General features: G+C 41.0%; 1 protein-coding gene across 1 annotated transcript in view; it reads right to left on the reverse strand.

Moving 5' to 3' along the window:
* Positions 1 to 7,083: 7,083 nt before the first annotated feature.
* UST (uronyl-2-sulfotransferase) overlaps positions 7,084 to 20,332 on the reverse strand; it is a 203,694-nt gene continuing 190,445 nt past the window's right edge. The window contains exon 9 of the mRNA XM_011965667.1: positions 7,084 to 10,248. Coding sequence (XP_011821057.1) covers positions 9,965 to 10,248 — 284 coding nt within the window. The 3' untranslated portion in view covers positions 7,084 to 9,964. The remainder of the gene's footprint in view (positions 10,249 to 20,332) is intronic.

The raw sequence follows: 20,332 nt of genomic DNA on the forward strand, positions 1-20,332 counted from the left end.
TGGGGGAAGGGAGGTAAGTGGTGGAGAGACGGGGAAGCCTGGATTCCTGACTCTTCTTTTCCTTCTGCCCCACTCCTCCCCTTCCCCACTCAATATCCTGTACCCAAGAGTTGGATACTGATTTACAAGGAGTAGGAAAAAGGGATATTTTTTATTTCTACTCAACCAAGTTTATGTCTAAATCTAGCCATATTGCCGTTTTTCTCTTTACATCCTTGAAATTCAGATTTGTGCAAAAAGGGGTAGGTAGAATGTAGTAAAGATTAAACCAGGTAAAACATAGGTTTTAGTTTGGTAGAGTCTTTTCATTTCAGGTTTGTTTCTGGAATTAGAGCCTTAAAAATTGCCCCAAATGAACAGTAATTGTCTCTATTATGTTTAATTAAACTCTCAGACCAAGAGTCCAAATGCTGCTCACCAGGGATTCCTGACGTTATTATGTGATAAACATATTCAATGAATGATGACAATGATTTTCTATACATTGGCGATGGCAGCATAATGTAGACAAAAGAGTGCTAGATAGCAGTCAGAAGGTTCTAGAATCAACTATACCCACTATGTGACCTCTTGAAAATCAATTTGCCTCTTTGAGCCTTAGTTTCCTAATCCATATAACCATCTACACAGAGAATAGAGATCTGCAAAGAAGTAGGGAGGGCCGGGGTAGATACACAGGGTGCTAATTAATTTAGAAGAAGGAAAATGATTTCTTCGTGTCACTTTTGTGTTCTGAAATACCCAAGGCTTCCTCACTACCCTTAGAGTAAATCAAAATTTCTTCCAAAATTTTTAGCAATCTGGCTCAATCTTATCTTGCCTCCTACAAGCAATAAAAAAAAGCAAGGGCATGTTACATTTGAGTGTGCATCCTGCTCTTGCTCCTTACTATGCTGTCACGGGCTCGTTATTCAACTTCTTGGAGCCTTTGTTTCCTATTATACAAATAGGGATGACAATGCCTCTTTCTTGCAAATCTGCTGCAAGGGCAGAGTGATATTTCTGCTTATGATCTGCCTTGCTATTATCTGCAAATTCCGCTGTGCTAGCTGAAATCCCACATGAGGTCTTCTCCTTACTGAAGTCTTTACTGACCTCCCATGTAGCCCCTATGTGTGCCAGTAAATTTTTGTAGATAAAAATAATTTAAACTGAGAGTTACCTGAATCCTTTTCTAGTGTGGCCTGCCTTGATAACAGGGCAATACTGCTTTCTTGACATCTTCCTATACCCTTGTTTTTTTTGCATTATACACACTTTCTACTTATCTTTATTGTGGCAATTATGGTATTGCCTGAAGGTTATCCGGGACAGTCATCGCATGGGTCACCTCTGGATTATTGAACCAGAATTGTCATCATGTTTTAGTTACACAACAAACTCAGAAAAGATGATCTGATAAAGACTGATTTTGAAAATACAACAGTACTCTAAAAATAATAGCAACAAAACTTAAAACAGGCCAGAAGACCTGGGAAAGATAATAACTTATTGATCAACAGTGTGTATGTACACTGGTAAATGTAGTAGGTAAATACACCAACCGTGAGTTTCTTCTGGGCCATACTGCTCTAAAGCAATGAAGGAAAATGAGCAAGTGAGGGAGAGAAATGAGGTTTGGAAAGACCTTGAGATTTCCTGAGTAAATTGTTATGGATACGGCGCCCCCTAGTGCACTGAACAACACAGGTGCCCCAGTGTGCAGGCTGAGCGCTCTGGAGCTGAGCAATCTCATCATCCCGGTTACCAACCTTACTTGAAACACCTGTGATTTCTGTTTCGCCACAGCTTTCCTTTCCATTGCACAAGCAACTGTAGGCCAAGGAAGAAAGGGGGACAGATGTCCTTTATTTGGTTGGATTTAAGCACTGATCCTCATGGGAGTTATGAATTAATTCGAGGTACCCAAATAACATGAAAAAGTATAAAAAATTTTACCGTGAATAGAGTTTCTACTTTTTCCTGAGATAGAGGAATGTAATTAGGAGAATAAGCAAAACTGAAAGATGATTCCTTGTTATTTTCTAAAAATGTCATTTGCCCCCATCTTCTTTTTATCAACATGTTCATCATCTGATGCAAATATATTTTCTTCAAGCAGGAGGCATGGACCAAAATTGAACCACAGTAAAAGGAAAGCAACTCATCCAACGAGGAAAAATGTAATGTATAAATTTGCATTAAAGCATTGTTTCTCAAAGTGTAGTCTCCAGAACACTAGTTCCACAGGATATTAGTGGGTCTTAAGCAAATAAGGGTTTCATGGCAAATAGTTTTGAGAAATTTGAAATTAACAAATTTTAATTTTTTAAAATGCTTTAGTATGCATGAGTCCTTAATACCATACTGTGTAACACCACACTATGAACTGCAGCACTCCCAAAATTATTTAACACAGTGATTTTATTTTCATGCCTATCTCACACACTTGGTTCATGAATTATCCTTTGGGATTATGCATTGGCCTAGAATTTCACCAGCTTCAGATCAAAGACAGACAACACGTAGGAAAGTGTGCCGAAAGGAGAAAAAGAAAATAGTAAATTTGATATGTGCAAAACTTAAGGTGACTATAAGGAAGTTTGTGGTCAGTGTCTTAACTCTCTTCTGCATTTGAAAGATTAGTAATACAACACATTAAAGTTTCAAAATGGCAGTCCTATGGGGGTAAGATTCAACCATGCTGGAAACATCACCAGCCCACAAAATCATTGCCAGATTTCTCCCACATCACGGCAGTAACGCTACTTCTGAGAATGAGAAACGACCCTCCAAGAAGTTTAGTACTCCTGTCCTGCCAGGTTTCCAATTTTTACTAACACTTTTCTTTGTGCACAACCTGTATTAATTCACATGGATGTTTTAGGCTCATTATTACTATTAGTCATGGGATCACAGATACACATGGTACTTTAAAGAAGTTAGAGGAAGCCTGTATTTAGTACAAGCTGTGAATTAAAGAGGAATCTTGTAACTCGCAGCTAGACAAACTCGTCCCAAAGAATGCTTGAGAAAAGTGGAATTCCACAGAGTGGTTTGTTTTGGATAATGGCACAGTAAACAGAACGGCGGAAACCAGGTCAGGAGGAATGGACGGATGTTTCTTCAAGACAGGTCTTTGCTGCATTTGCTCTATCTCATGCACAGGAGGATGTGCCTACTCCTGGCAGCTCAATTCACATTTCAGAAATGCTGCTATCCATGGACTTAGAGCATGTTGGGCAAGGCCACTTGCAGACATGAAGGAGCGGGGGCTTCAGGCAACCTGGAATGATTATATGGAATTCTATGCCCTCTTGCTCGGGATACAGTGTTTGTGGTGAGAATAAACCTTTCATCAGCTTAGGAAGGGTTGTGGCTCTCAGTCTTTTAGCATTTAGGGGCCAAGGGTGGGAAATGGTTCATCCCAGAAGCAGCTCTCGGTTTTCAGTAGATGTTCTATTTTCTTTCTAATGTTTTCCAGCTGAGTCAATTTCAGACAGATGGAGGTCAAATGATTTACTCTGACACCCAGTGAAACAGAGCAGCTGGGACTTGAACTTGGGGACTTGACTGGTGGGCAGCCCCCAGCCTAGTCAGTCAACTGCTCTCCTCCTAGGTTTTTACCACCTCTCTGGTTGTACCCTGAAGGCAGCCTGCTGTGTCTGGCAGGGCCCATCTCCTGGGCCGTGTCTGCTCATGACTGGAATAAGAGGCCTGTGACAGGTCAAGTCTGAATGTTCTGGCAGAGCGGCGCAGGGCAGACTGCTCCACGCTGCTCAAAGCACACAGCGTCTGGTGAAAGCCAGATTGAAGATAGCTAAATGCGCATGCCAAGATTCCAAAAGGAAAAACTTAGCTCACAATTTTCCTTTGCATGATTTTTCATCCTCTCCTTTTTCTTTTTGTAAAAAGGGAATCCCTGTGTTTACAAGTTGAAATCCAAAATGCGCAAGTGGTCAGTTCACAATTCTGTGGCCCATGAACATCTGTGGGCCTGGGTGTTCCTCGGGAATCTGCAGTGCTCAGAGCAGTGAGCCAAGCCTGCCCTGGCAGACGGGAACTCTCCAGTGAGTCAAACAGTCCTGCGAGTGCCCGGGGTCTGCTTCTCCTCTGGTTCTGCTTTCCTGGGACATGTCTGTACTTGACTTCCACTAGTTTTATGAACTGCATTTTGACTGTATTTTTGGAGGTGGGTCCATCTGAAACTCATTACAGGAAGTAGAACAAGAATCTTCATTTTGCCTTTAAGAGAAATAAAACTCTGTAATCTGAGATGGGCAAACATGCTCCAAGTCTGTTTACCAAGGAACAAGAACCTCTCTGTGTCCTTTGAGCAGACAGAAAAATCAAGAATAAAATATTATTTGGGATTTGTCTCTGAGGACTTAAGTGACTGAAAACCAATAGGGCCTCCCCTCCCTCTGTGGAAAGGTGAGTTCCATAGTCCCAGCTCCCAGGAGAGCCCCATGGGGAGGCTGCTCCAGTGTGGCAGGTGGCAGTGGGTGCGGCTGAAAGTGCCTCATGGCTTTCAATCTGGATCCCAGGTCGGTGGATGGGCTTTGGCTGTATCACCTTTTTAAAGTTTTAATTTGGTAGCCGCTCAAAAGTTAAGGGAACCCGCAGTGGGCAAAGTTAGCATGTGACAAGGTCTCCTCTTTGGACCTTGGTTTTCCTTGTCTGTAAAATGAGGGAACGGACCAGATCACTGCTCCAGAGCCCCAGTGCAACTCTAGGAGTCTGTACTTTGAGGCCTGCTTCTCTCCTGTTGGAATTCAGTTCCTCCACCCTAACTTTTCTGCTGTCGTCTGGGTGTTACGGGCTGGATTGCGTGTGCCCCACACATTCATATAGTAAAGTCTTAACCAAGTATCTCAGAATGTGACCATTTTTGGAAATAGGATCTGTATTCATCTGTTTTTACACTGCTAATAAAGACATACCCAAGACTGGGTAATTAATAAAGGAAAGAGGTTTAATTGACTCACTGTTCAGCATGGTTGGAGAGGCCTCAGGAAACTGACAATCATGGCAGAAGGGGAAACAAACACGTCCTTCTTCACATGGTGGCAGCAGCAAGGAGAAGTGCTGAGCAAAAGGGGGAAGCCCCTTATAAAACCATCAGATCTCATGAGAACTCACTATCACGAGAACAACAGCATGGGGGTAACCACCCCCATGATTCAATTACCCTTCACCGGGTCCCTTTCATGACATGTGGGGATTATGGGAACTACAAGTCAAGATGAGATTTGGGTGGGGACACAGCCAAATCGTAGTAGGGTCTTAAATGAAGTCATTGGGTTAAAATGAGGTCATTAGAGTGAGCCCTAATCCAATATGATTGCGGTCCTTAGAAGAAAAGATCAAGACACAGACAGGGACAGGGGGAGGACACAGGGAGAAGGTGCCTTCTGCAAGCCCAGGAGAGAGGCCTCAGGAGGAACCAACCCTGCCAGCACTTCGATCTCGGACTTCCAGCCTCCAGAACGATGGGACAATACATTTCTGTTGTTTAAGGCAACCAGTCCATAGCACTTTGTTATGGTAGGCCTAGAAGACTAACACTGCATGATATCACAATGAATGTGCTGGGCTGTGAAAGAAGTTCTGTGTGTTTTTCTTAACAGACTTGGATTTTTGGTTTTAACTTAAAACAGACTTTTCTGTAGCAGGATATTTAAAACATTATGTTTATTTATTTTTTACAGGTTTCTTTATCATCTGATGTGAAATAAGCCATGTTAGTAAAATAACTCCTCTCTATCTTTACTTGAAGGGGATTTCACAATTTTGACCCAGAGGGCTATTTTAGCTATGGATTGTCATCCCGCCTTTTTTTTTTTTTTTTTTTTTTTTGACAGAGTCTCGCTCTGTCCCCCAGGCTGGAGTACAGTGGCATGATCTCAGCCCACTGCAGCCTCTGCCTCCTGGGTTCAAGCAATTCTCCTGCCTCAGCCTACTGAGTGGCTGAGACTACAGGCGCGCGCCACCACATCTGGCTAATTTTTTGTATTTTTAGTAGCGACAGGTTTTCACTGTGTTAGCCAGGACAGTCTCGATCTCTGGACCTTGTGATCCACATGCCTTGGCCTCCCAAAGTGCCGGGATTACAGGCATGAGCCACCGCACCCGGCTGTCATCCTGCCTTTTAAGAAATACTGTCATTATCTATAAAGTTCATTTATGGCCAAATAGCTTGTTGGATAAACCTGCAGGTGATGGCACATGTATAAAGAACTTCAGACCACACAAGCAACCCCAGATATGGCATGGTCCAGTTTTTGTTTAGTACTTTTGGTTCTAAAGTTCATTGAGTCTAACATCATTTGATTGAGTTACAGAAGGACAAACAAAATGATGGAGAAAGGTCACCACTTATCACCTGCTGTTTAAGATTCACATATTCTTACTTGAAATAAAGCATGCTATTACCAAAGTGGATTTCTCTTTCCTTTAGTATCAGCATTCTGATTCTTTTATAGAATAGTCACATATAATTGGAATACACAGTCACATCAGAGACACAGGAAGCACAGAGTTTGTTTCTCTTTGTAAGCTCCATTTGACCACAGCAGTGAAGTTTCCGAAGAAGGGTGTTTGGATCAAGACTGCTCACTTGAGAGGTTAGAGTGGTCCAGGTTTTGAGGCGCTACATGTCTGGGAAACAGATCATCATAGACACTGAGAATTGGGGCACATCCTTCCTTTCCTACCTGACTGTAGACATGCCCCGTAGATGCTGGATGACAGAGACGGACAATTCAGATGTAGCACCCCGACACAAAACCAACCGTGGAAATACCAATAAAATCAGCTGTTTAGTTTTTAAAATACGCAGCAACATGAGTAAATGACTGGTTCATTTTATCAGCCCCCTTTTTTTGCTGTCATATAATTACAAGAATGGAAATTGATATACTTTTTAAAATACAGCTTTTCAAAATCCCGTCTTGAGGAAAAAAGCTTGGCCAATTAAGAAGGCTGAGGGGAGGAACTGCAGGCACTTTTATTTCCAGCTGTCAACAGGATGGAAAAAATATGTCAACTTATTTATATTTATTTATTTATATGCATGATGAATAAGTTAAGGAACGCTTCATCTCAAACACAGATTGCTTTTATTTTAGCTAAGTTAATGTTTCAGTTCCATATATATTTTTGAATTTCCATCAATGTCAAACACCATTTTTTTCTTCTTAAAAAAAAAAAAGATTTACAAGCACTTTTACGGCACTCAAGAAAGTAGGCTGAAGGTTCATAATAATAATTTTCCTTTTAAAAAACATCCATCAGACCAAAATAAAATCATTTTAATTAACTCCTTCCTGAGTAACTAAAACCTTGGAATGTGCTGAAAGGTTATAATAAATAAGACAGTCAAAGATCAACTAGCTTAAAAGGTATTTTTTTAAATTAAACTATGTAAAATGTACAATATGTTTCATGAAGTACAAACTGTTGGGCCCAGGGCCAAAAAAAATGTTGTCACGTTTGCCAAATAAACTGATGAAGTACCTTGACTTTTAGGACCTAGAGGGTGTTGGTTGGGACAAAATAACATTAAGACCCTGTAAGTAAATCCATCACCATTTTTTGTTGTGAAGTTATAATGATCACTGCTGAAAATAAATGCCTTTGAACACACAGGTAACAGTACCCAGGTAAACTTGCAGTAAGAGGATGAATGTTTTTGAACGACCAATTGTCTCAATGTTCTGACAAGAGCAGAGAAAACACAGCCAACTCAAATTTATTTTCAGATTGCGAGATTGCACAGTGTGTAAACTAATCATCATTCTTTATATGGAATTTCATAGAAATGACTCACAGAGTACCAGGCAGCAGTTCTTGTACTGGTTTTGAATATGATAGCTGTTCTCCAGGTTGCTTTTGAAAGTATGCCTAATGGTAGGGCCCTGGTCTCTCTGAACAGGACAAAGGATATTTCCTCCTCTAAGAACATTTCCCTTAATTGCTTCTCTGCCCCCATCCTCTGAGGCAGAAAGAAGGCCCAGGAGCGGCCAAGTGCTGGACTCCGTGCCTCTGTGGTCCCTGCCCTCCCTGGACTCCTGTGGGCTGGAGCCTTCTTAACACACATCTCATGATAAAGTAGCTTTAGTGCTCACTCGGCATGTTCCAAATGACTTGCTTTATATCTTGGCTACTGTCCAATTTTAGTGAAGGAAGAAAAAATTCTAGAGAGACTTGGTGGTTTATGAAAAGTAGAAAATGTGTAGCTTGTGTAAAGTCAGAGTCTTGTTTACTATTAACTACTCCCAACTCACACATTTGCTAGGGCTGGCTCTAGGGGACAAATATGAAATAGACAAAATTTGTTGCAAGTATCCTTCCTTCTGCCACCACTGAACCTCGGCTTCTCAGCTAGCTGTTTATCGTCTCCCCAGGAGAATGTGCATTTTCAGGATTTCTTTAAGGTGAAAATATTTCAGAACTCAAAGGAACAGATTTCTAATGACTGAACCAAGGCATCGTTGATAGGTGGCAGGGGAGGGGCAGTGGGAGGGGGCAAGAAGACATACCTTAGGACAGTGAGACTGCCCAACATCTAGTTACATTACATTGGAGGCAGCCACTTACTTACAAAGCTGGCCAAGCAGTCTCTGCCCCAAAAGCTCTTGCTGCTTCTATTTTGATGTCTCAAGTAAGAGTTGAGGTGTGCTCAGGAGCACACAGGTCCCATAAGAAAGGGGACTCTACCTGCACAGAATTCAGGTAGTTCTCGGGTAGCTCTGTCACCTGCACAGAACTCAGGACCCCTTTTTACTGAAAACAGGTACCTCTTAGGGGACTAGAAGTTACAATAGTACATAGTACCGGGTCCTATAGGATCCAACTTGGCCAGGGGTGTGTTTGATAGATTACACACCATCTGTGGTCAGGCTCGGAACTTCTGCTGTGGGAGTCAAATGCCTGAGCTAAATTGGTTCCTGGAACTTCCATTTAAAGCAATGTTGGGAGAAGATGTTTCATATTGGGTGCAAAGGATACAGCCATGCCCTTTCCCTGATGCCACATGACCTTCAGAGTTATCTGTCTTGTTTACATTCTTCCTTAGACAGCAAACAAACTATTTTCCCTGCTAGACTACTTTGATATCTGTCAGCATGGTGCTTCGAAATGGAATGTTTCAATGGAGCTGGTCATGCATTTTGACCTTGAAAGGTACTCCAGGCTGGGGATTGGTTGGAGACGTGGCACAAGCTGACTTGCTCTTCCAGAGATAACGACACTGCTCTTGGTGAAAGTGCCCCCTGAGAAGGACCAGAGGCAGAACTCTACCCATGCGGGTAGAAACCACTTACCCAGGGAGATCCTCCTCCTTTAAAAAAAAAAAATTTAATTGAGACAGAGTCTCACTCTGTCATCCAGGCTGGAGTGCAGTGGTGTGATCACAGCTCACTGCCACCTCAAACTCCTGGGCTCAAGTGATCCTCCCACCTTGGCTTCGTATTACAGGCTTGAGCCATGGCACCTGGCTCCATCCTCCCTTTTGATGTCCTAATCTGTCTTACCTTCTCTTAGATCCTTCCAGAGGAGATTCCCTGGTCTCTGAAGTGGTTTGTATTTCTACTGAAATATACAAGTCTGGATGTCTCCTACCATTGAGGTAATATTTTTATAAGTCATTTTACAAATGATAAGTTATTAGGCTAGGGGCTATATTTCTCCCCCTTTTCCCATCATATGGGGTAGGGGGAAAGCTGTTTTATGACAAGATGCCTTGGGATGGAGCCATCTAGTGTACCTGGGAAAGACCCAAAGAGCCAAGAGAAAACACAGAATAAAATTAAACAAATAAAACCCGCAAAACCGGGCATCTCCCAATGACCCCAACATGTGGGAATGTTTTGTTCTTTTTAATGCACCCAAGCATTAATTTAGTCCCTTAAGGATTTTACTTCCCCAAAACAAAGAACTTTATGGAAAAGGGAGATAAAGCCATGGAGGCAACACAGTCACATCACCTCTTATAAATATCTTCTAGCCACTTTTCATCATCCTGTTCTTCATCGTCGATTGGCTCCTCGGTTTCCAGTGGAGTTGGGATAAAGAAGTGTGGCCTCAGGGGGGGCTTGCTGACGTGAGACTTAAGTCCAAACTTGCGCTTCAGCAGGTGGAACTGCTCTTTGACGTAGTGGTAAAACTCGTACTCGTATCTCATCCGCTGGTAGAGGATCTGCACGGCCTCGGGAGAGGGGACAGTCTTCTTCACCGTCACAGTCATGTTTCCAAGCTTCCTGTGCTCTGGAAGAGAATCGGGGGTGCACATGAACCATCGTTTGCAATGCTTTAGCTTAGGAGGGATCCCCGCGAGGACCCACATTACCTGTACAACTCTGGTAGCACCTAACGAAGCAACAGCATATCCAAGTATTAGAAGGGAAGAAGGGTTCCTGACAATATTTGGAAAGACTCACCAACTCTAAGCATTAATGTCAACGTGAGTTGACGAAGCACAAGCTATCTAATTTCCTTTCATCGGATGTGAACCATGCAACTGGACCAAATTCAATTGTTAACTCTGAGTTCTACACTCTTTTGAACAGCAGAATCTACCCATTTTCCCTCTTTTATTTCTTGTTACACCAGAAAAGGGTTTTACCCTCAGAAGGAGGCATGGAAGAGCTGTCTAACTACTTTCTAATACTCTTGTTTTTGTAAGTTTCCAAATACTGACATAAAGTTTAATTTGATACAAAATCCATTTCCATTTTACTATTTCAACAATGCATTTGTCCAGAAAAGGAAAGGAAGGGCTGCCAGATTTCTTAAGTATAATTTACACATTTTTAAAATTTATTTGTATTTTTTGTAGAGACAAGGTCTCACTAAAACTGTTGCCCAGGCTGGTCTCGGCATCAAGAGATCCTTCTGCCTTGGCATCCCAAAGTGCTGGGATTATAGGCATGAGCCACTGCACCCAGTCTAAATATAATTTTAACTGTTATACATTTTAAATTTTTTATTGTGGTAAAATATGTATAACTAAAATATGCTTAATTTTATGCTAATGCTTAATAACAAAATATAATATTTTATATTCATTGCTGAATAGCATGAAAATGTCATATATAGAGTGTACAATTTTAACTATTTTTAAGTATACACTTCAGTGGCATTATTTATATTTACAGTGTTGTGCAACCATCACCACTATTTTAAAAATCCTTTCATGAGTCTATACAAAAACTTGATATCCATTAAACAATAACTCCCAATTCCTTTCCTTTCCTTACCCCACCCTACTTACCCCATCAATTAGATAGAACCTCTAATCCATGTTCTATCTTTATGAATTTGCTTATTCTCAGTACTTCATATAGGTGGAATCATACAATATTTGTCCTTTTTTTGTCTAGCTTGTTTCACTAAGCATGTTTTCAAGGTTCATCCATGTTGTAGTGTGGATCAGAACTTCATTCCTTTTTTTTTTGAGACAGAGTTTCGCTCTTGTTGCCCAGGCTGGAGTGCAATGGCGTGATCTCGGCTCACCGCAACCTCTGCCTCCCAGGTTCAAGTGATTCTCCTGCCTCAGCCTCCTGAGTAGCTGAGATTACAGCCATGCGCCACCACGCCAGGCTAATTTTGTATTTTTAGTAGAGATGGGGTTTCTCCATGTTGGTCAGGCTGGTCTTGAACTCCCGCCCTCAGGTGATCCGCCCACCTTGGCCTCCTAAAGTGCTGGGATTACAGGTGTGAGCCACCCGCACCCGGCCCAGAACTTCATTCCTTTTAAGGTTGAGTAACATTCCATTGTATAGATAGAATGCAATTTGTTTATCCTTTCATCCATGGAGAGACACTTGGGTTGTTTCCATCTTTTGTTTATTATAATGAACACTTGCCTTCTAGTATCTGAGTCCCTGTTTCCACTTATTTTGGGTATATATATACCTAGGAGCAGAATTGCTGGGTCATGCAGTAATTCTAAGTTTAACATTTTGAAGGACTGCCAAACTATTTTCCACTGTGTTTGCACCATTTTACATTCCTACCAGCAATGTGCGAAGGTTCCAATTTCTCCAAATTCTCTCTTACAATTGTTATTTTCCTGCCTTTTAAAAATTGTGGCCATCCAAGTAAGTGAGGAGTGGTATCTCATTGTGGTTTTGATTTGCATTTCCCTAATGACTCCTGATAATGATGCTGATGCTAATGGTTTCCCTAATTTCTAGTGACCTTTTCACGTGCTTGTTGACAAGCATGTGCCCAACAAATGCTGTTTGTTAGTATATCTTCTTTACAGAAATGTCTATTCAAGTCCTTTGCCCATTTTTGAAGTGGGTTTTTCTTTTGTTTGCTTTTGTTTGTTTTTATTGTTGATTTGAAGGAGTTATTTATATATTTTTGATAATCTGCACATATATCAAGTATATAATTTACAAATATTTTCTTCCATTCCATAGGCTGTCTTTTCACCTGTTGATAGTGTTCTTTGATGCACAAAAGTTTGTAATTTTAATGAAGACCATTTTAGCCATTTTTCTCATATTGCCTGACTTTTGGTGTCATGTTAAAAAAAAAAAAAAAAACATTGCCAAATCCGAAGTTGACACATAGAAGTTTTCAATTGTAATGGAGACCATTTTATCTATTTTCCTCTTATTGCCTGTCTTTTGGTGTCATATTAAAGAAGCCATTGCCAAATCCAAGGGCATGAAGATTTGCCCTCATGTTTTCTTTTATAATCTTGTTTTTGACTAAAATTTTTGTCACCAAATTTGAATAGGTATATAATTTACTAAATATACTTCCAAATGGCTATTTCCAAAATCAGACTCATTTAAAAGGGCACAGACTTCCCATTTTTTAGGATATTTGAGATACCTTCTGAAGCCTCCAGTAGCAATTCTAAAGAAGGAATTTGAGAAATTCTCTATGTAGACGCTAAGAAGCGTAATGGGGGATTAGGGGACAGGTGGGGATGGTTTATAGGTACAAAAAAAAAGAAAAATGAATAAGATCTATTATTTGATAGCACAACAGGGTGACTATAGTCAACAATAATTTAATTGTACATTTAAAAATAACTAAAGGAGTCGGATACAGTGGCTTATGCCTGTAATCCCAGCACTTTGGGAGGCCGAGGCAGGTGGATCACAAGGTCAAGAGATGGAGACCATCCTGGCCAACATGGTGAAACCCCGTCTCTACTAAAAATACAAATAGCTGGGCATGGTGGTGTGCACCTGTAGTCCCACCTACTCAGGAGACTGAGGCAGGAGAATTGCTTGAACTCAGGAGGCAGAGGTTGCAGTGAGCTGAGATTGCGCCACTGCACTCCAGCCTGGTGACAGAGCGAGACTCTGTCTAAAATTAATCATAATCATAATCATAATAAAATAACTAAAAGAGCATAACTGGGTTGTTTGCAATCCAAAGGATAAATGCTTGAGGGGATGGATACCCCATTCTCCATAATGAGATTATTATGCATTGCATGACTGTATCAAAACATCTCATGTACCCCATTAGGTATTAATTAAAATAAAAAATAAATAAATTCTCTGTGTGGCCAACAGCCTCATTGAATAAGGGTATTACTTTTAAAAATGACTCTTTTGAAAATTCTTTGCCAGGTTGGGTCCTTTGTACAGGGAAGCCTAGATCCTTGTAAATAGATAACATGGTCTTCATTAAAAATTAAAAACATAACACACATTGAACATTCTAGAATTTCTGTTAAAGAACTTGGCATAGACTCTTCTGAAATGGGTTCCTAACAGAACATTTTATAATATCTGTCTTCTCTGAAGATATGAACTCTAGCTAATCTGGGGCGGGTCATTGTTCACAGGTGTTAGGTGTTCCTTTGTGTTTTTTAAAACAGAATTTAAAAATCTTATGAAAGACAGACAAGAAACAAAGAGTTTTAACTCAAACATTGAGAGGCAGAGGAAAAATAATTCTCTCATTGAAAGCCTCCTTCAATCCCTTCCTCTGAGAGCACTATACATTGTGTAGGGTTTTGTTATCTGATACACAAAAACGTAAGACTCCTGCGATTTAAAATAAATTCATTAAATTATTTGGCCCAACCTGGCAAAGGATCCAAGGGGATAAGCAAAGGGGAGCCTAGAACCTTGTAAAGAGGTAACTTGGAAATCTGTTCTATTTCACAGCCTCAAAGCTCTTTGTCATAAGGTTGAAACAGTAATTTCCTAAAAACAATGGACAGCAAGTGTAATCCAATAAATACCCTGATTACAAAACTATCTGAGAAATACCAATCACATTTTTAACTTAGAGCAAGGTAACTTTCTATACTAGTCTTCAATCACTTGCAAAGTGTTGGTCTATATAATGGACTGAGTTGACTTGCTATATAAATGGTTATTAATTTCAGGCCAGAAAAACTTTGGGAAGACTCTTTAAAAGTTACAGCATAATGGGTTTATACATTTCTTTCTTTGATTACAATTAGGTGACTGGGTCAACTACTATAAGGCTACTCCTAGTTCATGACAATAAAACTCTCTTCCCTGAATGCCTTCCTCTATGGCTAGGTGGAGGAGTTGGTGGATGGGCAGAGCACATAAATAACTCTGTCAAAAGTGACATCATATCCTTCTAAATAGACATTTCTCAAAATAAAGCATACAAATGGCCAAGAGGTATATGAAAAAACCCAACATCACTAATCATCAAGGAAATGCAAATCAAAACCACAATGAGATATCAAGTTACTCTAGTTAGAATGGCTATTATTAAAAAGGCAATAAATAACAGATGCTGGTGAGGATGTGGAGAAAAGGGAACTTTTATACACTGTTGGTGGGAATGCCGATTAGAACAGCCACTATGGTAAACAGTATTGAGATTTCTCAAAAAACTAAAAATAGAACTACCATGATCCAGCAACCCTTCTACTATGTATCTATCCAAAGGAAATGAAATCAATATATCAAAGGGATACCTGCACTCGCATGCTCATGTATTTACTGTAGTACTATTTGCAGTGGTGAAGATATGGAATCAACCTATGTCCATCAATAACAAATGAATGAATGAAGAAAATGTGGTATTATATACATAATACTTTTTTATGATGTCTCTCATAAAAAAGAAAGAAATCATGTCAGTTGCATCAACGTGGATGGAACTGGAGGTCATTATGTTAAAAGAAATAATCCAGGCACAGAAAGACAAAGATCATGTATTTTCACTCATATATGGGAGCTAAAGAAGTTGACCACATGGAGGGAGTAGGATGATAGATACCAGAGGCTGGGAAGGGTGTCTGGGTGGGAGAGGGCACTGAAGAGAGGTTGGTTAATGGGTACTACAGTTAGATAGAAGGTGTAAGTTCTCATGCTCCATAGCAGAGTAGGGTGGCTATAGTTAGCAACCATGTATTGTATATCTCAAAGTAGCTAGAAAAAAAAACTTGAAATGTTCCTAACACATAGAAATGATAAATACTCAAGGTGATGGATACCCTAAACACCGTGATTTGATCACTACACGTTCTATGCATGGAATAAAATATCATACATATCCTATACATATGTAAAATATTATATCTATCAATAAAATGTGATATTGTGTCCTTCAAGTACAAGTGAAAAGAACCAGGACATATTTGCATGATTAGTTAACTGATATGGCACGAGATGGTGACAGTTCTGGCTGAGCCTAATGCTTTGTGGTATATTTTTATAGTAACAGCTACAGTTAATGGGAACCAATGTGTAGCAAGCACTGCGCTAAGCACTTGTGTACACAATCATACTTAATCCTCACAACAACCCCTTGATGGAAGAGCCATTTTACACATGAGGAAACTGAGGCCAAGACTATAACTCATTCAAGGCCACGCAGGCAGAAAGTGGCAGAGGTAGGAGGCTCCTCATGACAACCAGCTGCTGTGCTTTTGCTGTGTGGTTTCTTGGTGTGGACAAGTGAGCAGGCTATTACTGCTTCTCACACCTTTCTTCACAGTGTGGTAGAGCATAATGGTCAATGTCCAGGCCTAGAGCCTACTACTCCTCATGCTGACTGAGGCACCCAAACTTCACAACAGATCTCACAGGAAACTGGCAAGTGTTTTGGAGGGAATGGCTAATAGCTTTATAGTTTGGGAGAAGAAAAGGGCGCTGGTTAAAAAAATTGGGCTTGATCATCTCTGGGTCCAATCAGAAAGCCCAATACTCACAGAATCAATGATGAAAACCACCCCAACTACCACTATTTGGAGAATTCCAGCTGAGAGGTAAAACCACGTCCTGCTGCTTTTATTTAGCTTAAACTTGTAATTATGTGTTTCTAATAGAAAACATTTTATCCCAGGCAGAAACTGACCTAGGATCTACCATGTTTGGAAAAAGCCAGACTTCTGGTGATAACCAGCATCCAAAATCCCAGTGCACTCCATCGACTCTATGACTGGAAAGCACTGGCTCTGATGATTCCACTCAGAGCCCCCTACATTGACATAATTTATCCAACTTCTATACAGTAATGAGACGTCTTTAATAAGGCTGATATTTGATAAGATCCCAGGTGGCCTTTCCAAACAAATTTTAATTGCATGTCACCTTACTAGCCTGAAGAAAGTGCTTTGGCTATTTGATAGTGCTAGTCAGAGCATGAGGAGGCTGAGCCCTGTGTTTGCTAGAACACTCTACAGAGAGGACAGACTTCTAAGACAAGAGGGAAGGGGGACTTTTTCATGTTTGGCTATAAGGTAAGAGCTTTAAAAGATCCTTTCTTGAATCGTTAAGGATCCAGTGAGGGTGACCCCCAAATATGGCACCCTGGTATGCTGATATTTCAAATCAAAGGCCACTGGAGACTAGTACATGCTGGATGAAGCTGTTCTCTGAAGTTCCCTTGTCTACCTAGAAATTGGACCTGCCAAAGAGGAACAAAATTGCCTTCAGTCCCCTCCCCTAAAATTTCATTAACCAGAGAAGATCAAAACTCATGTCACAGAGGAAGGGACTGAAGATTAAACACCACACTTAGCGCTCAGATGAATGTTGTCCCAAACTATTGCCTGTTCTCAGGTCTCATTCAGTTCCCAAAGAGAATTATTTACTTTCCACTTTCTGAGCATTGGGCCCATTCATTCCCCTTAAATATCATTTACTACTCTTCAAAATTGCCACATTTAACCTCCATTTCCCCTTTCCCTATGAAGAAAGGTATAGAAAAAGCTGGACCTCCCTGGGTTATGGGGTAACCACTGTCCGATGATTTTCTCCTGTGTACCATTTTATTTTTAACAGGTAGGGTCTTGCTCTGTTGCCCAGGCTAGAGTGCAGTGGTGTAATATAGCTCACTGCAGCCTCAAACTCCTGGGCTCAAGTGATCCTCCTCTCAACCTCCTGAGTAGTTGGGACTACAGGAGTGAGCTACCATGCTCAGTTTCATACACATTAATAAATTTTATTACTTTTTTTTCCTATTAATCTGCCTATTGTAAGTTCATTTTCAAGAAAGCTTCAGAAGGCGGAGGAGAAGCTTTTCCTATTACCCCTCCAATAACAACAGATTGTCACATGTATTTCAATTACCTCAGTCTTCCTTACTCTTCTTAATCTCTCCCTAAATCCCCTGTCTAAACATGAGGGTCAGTATCAGCTGGTTCGGCAGATTCTTATGAGATCTAATGTTTCCCCAAGCTCTAGTTTTGCTTTAATATCCAATTCTTGCTTCATTTATCTACCCACCCTGCCTCCTTGGAGTTTCCTTCTCTCCCTCATCCACCTCTTCTTCTTCATTGTCAACCTCTCCCTTTCAGCTGGCTCCTTGCCATCAAAACTCACTTCCCTTCTTGAAAAAACCCTTGTCTTATGTACCCTCCCTCTTTCATCTTTTCTCTCTCCTCCCCATCAGAGCTCAAGTTCTTGAAGCCCTGTCTACATTTGTTATAACATTTTCAGCTTACATACATGACCGAACTCACCAAAGCCTGCTTTCTGCTCCTTCTGTACTCCATTCAGTTACTCTTGCTTCCTTATTGATAGCTCAGAGGGCAACTCTCAGCATGACCCTATCACACTGTGGGCCACACACTCCATTTTGAAGCCCTCTCCTCCCCTGGCATCTGCAACAGTGTTTTCCTGGCACCCTCACCTCTCTCTGATCACTCCCTTTCCATCTTCTCTATGCCCTCCTCTTTCCCAGTCTGTCTTGTAAAGACCAGTCCTCCTGAGGCTCTGTTCCAGCCACTTCCCTTCTCCCTGGTTACTCCCTGGGTGGCAGCATCCAACCCTCTACCCTTTAGTCTTCATAGCACTGTGGACAACAAAATGAACAGTTTGTATAAACAATGACAGCTTTCTTGACCTTTTGTTTTCCACAGAGCTGCCAAATTTAATAAGGTTAATGACATTGCCAGAAGGTTATGTCGCGGTCAGAAACAGGAGTGCTATTTTGTGCCAGGAGAAACAGAGACTCATATTCAACCAATATTGATGGGGAACACCCATTATGAGTTTGGATCATTATATATGTTATTTTATTTGATATTCTCAATAACCCTGTGAGGTGAATATCATGACCCCTCTTTTGCAGATGGAGAAACAGAAACTTACCCAAGGTCACACAGCTGGCTGGTAAGTGAAAAAACTGGAATTTGAATCTGGGTCCCCATCTGTGTTGAGGTTTTCCCTAACTGTAAGTACTGCACCATAACCAGGGCAGCTTTCGTGAGCCTGTAGAAAACTATCACCTTCATATGGAAAGACCAGAGGTGGTTTGTCTTGTATAATAAGCAGAGAATTCTTAAAAATCTCATTTCAAAGACATATGGATGTGTGTCTTGCTGTACGATAATCGGTGTTATGGAAAAGTCATTCCATTGCTAAGTGTTCCACATTTTTGTAAAATGCCAGACTTTCCATCCAAACAAAACAAAGCTACATGGACTATGGAATCAGCCTCTCTCCAGATTGCCATAATAGCAGCTCTAGAGGAAGTTGTTAGGATTTTTTTTCAGACTGTTGTTATTTCAGCCACAAAACAATTATGCTTTAAAAATCTATACTTATTAGTTGCATTCCTTGGGGAGGGAAGAAGCCCTCGTTAGGTGGCCATAATGTTGGATTAACCATGAAGAAGTGAAGACCTCACTCCATGAGCATTCTCTGATCCTAGCAGGAACTGAGAGTAACTTCAAGGGGCTCATGTCTCTTGTGCCCACTGATAAACATTTAAAAAGAAAGAGACAAATACAGATCTCCTTCCATTAAGGCAGGGTGGCAAGGCGGCAGCCCATGATTGGACTGGCAGGCAATGTGTTGTTTGGCCCGTGGGGTATTTTTTTTTTAGAAATGGATTCAGTTGTTGTAAGGCTTGGTCTATTTCACATGGAAAGCTGGATTTCTGGCTTTTCTCAAAGGGCGGCTACATTCTTCTGGAGCCAAGCGTGACTGCCCCCGTGAAACAGGCCAGGGCTCTCCAGTTCGCCTTAGACCCTAAATGCCAGTTCGTTCTTTTATGTTACCTGCCTGGCTGTTCTAGAAATTCGAGTTTATGCTGCTTCTTTAAATATTTTAAAATTCAGGCTTTCATAAACCTAGAGAGTAAGTGCTTCTCATCAAAATCAAGGCCTCACTGGTGTGCCCAATATCATCTTCCTACCCTCTTTCTGCAAAGATTTGTTGAAGAACTATTCTGCACCACGCGCAGGAACTGTTGCAGTGAAGGGGACATCATCATCATCACCATCATCATCATCAATTGGCAGTTTGAGAGTTTTCTCTGTGCCAAGTATTGTCAGATATCTAAACACACATTTAATCCTTATAAAACACCCAGTGCTGTTAGGGCCTCTTATTATCACCATTTGTAGCTGTGACGCTGGAATTCAGAAGTTTGCCCAGGCTCACACAGCCGGGAAGTGGTGAAGCCAGAAGTTGGGTGTGGGGAACTCTGACTAATGAGCCCAGGTTCTTAACCCTCCACATTGCTGAAGAGTGGATGGAGCTCACAGTCTAAGGGAGATGCCTGCTCATAAGGCTTGTCACCATGGGGGCAGAGAGGGCATCTCACTCTGATTCATTTGTTGGAGTCAACATTTCTTCTGTTTGGTCAGAAATCCTCACCAGGGAGACCAGGCTTAATAGGCTTATCTTAAATACTCTGCATGGAGCTGAGTCTTTCATACTCACTATAAGATCATGAAGATTTGCTGTATGTGCTGTGTGTGCACGTCTGAGAGTACAGGTTCTGTGTGTGTTTCAACCAAGAAATGCAAAACTTTTCGGAGGCCTCCGAGGCACTATCCACCTCCTAAAAAATTTTCTCTAGATTTTGTTCTTAACATCTCCACCAGGTTTCATTTAGCTGTTCTTCCAAAGAGGCTTTTTTTTTTTTTTGA

The sequence above is a fragment of the Mandrillus leucophaeus genome, unplaced genomic scaffold (genome assembly GCF_000951045.1).
Source record: "Mandrillus leucophaeus isolate KB7577 unplaced genomic scaffold, Mleu.le_1.0 Scaffold731, whole genome shotgun sequence".
NCBI classification, from domain to species: domain Eukaryota; kingdom Metazoa; phylum Chordata; class Mammalia; order Primates; family Cercopithecidae; genus Mandrillus; species Mandrillus leucophaeus.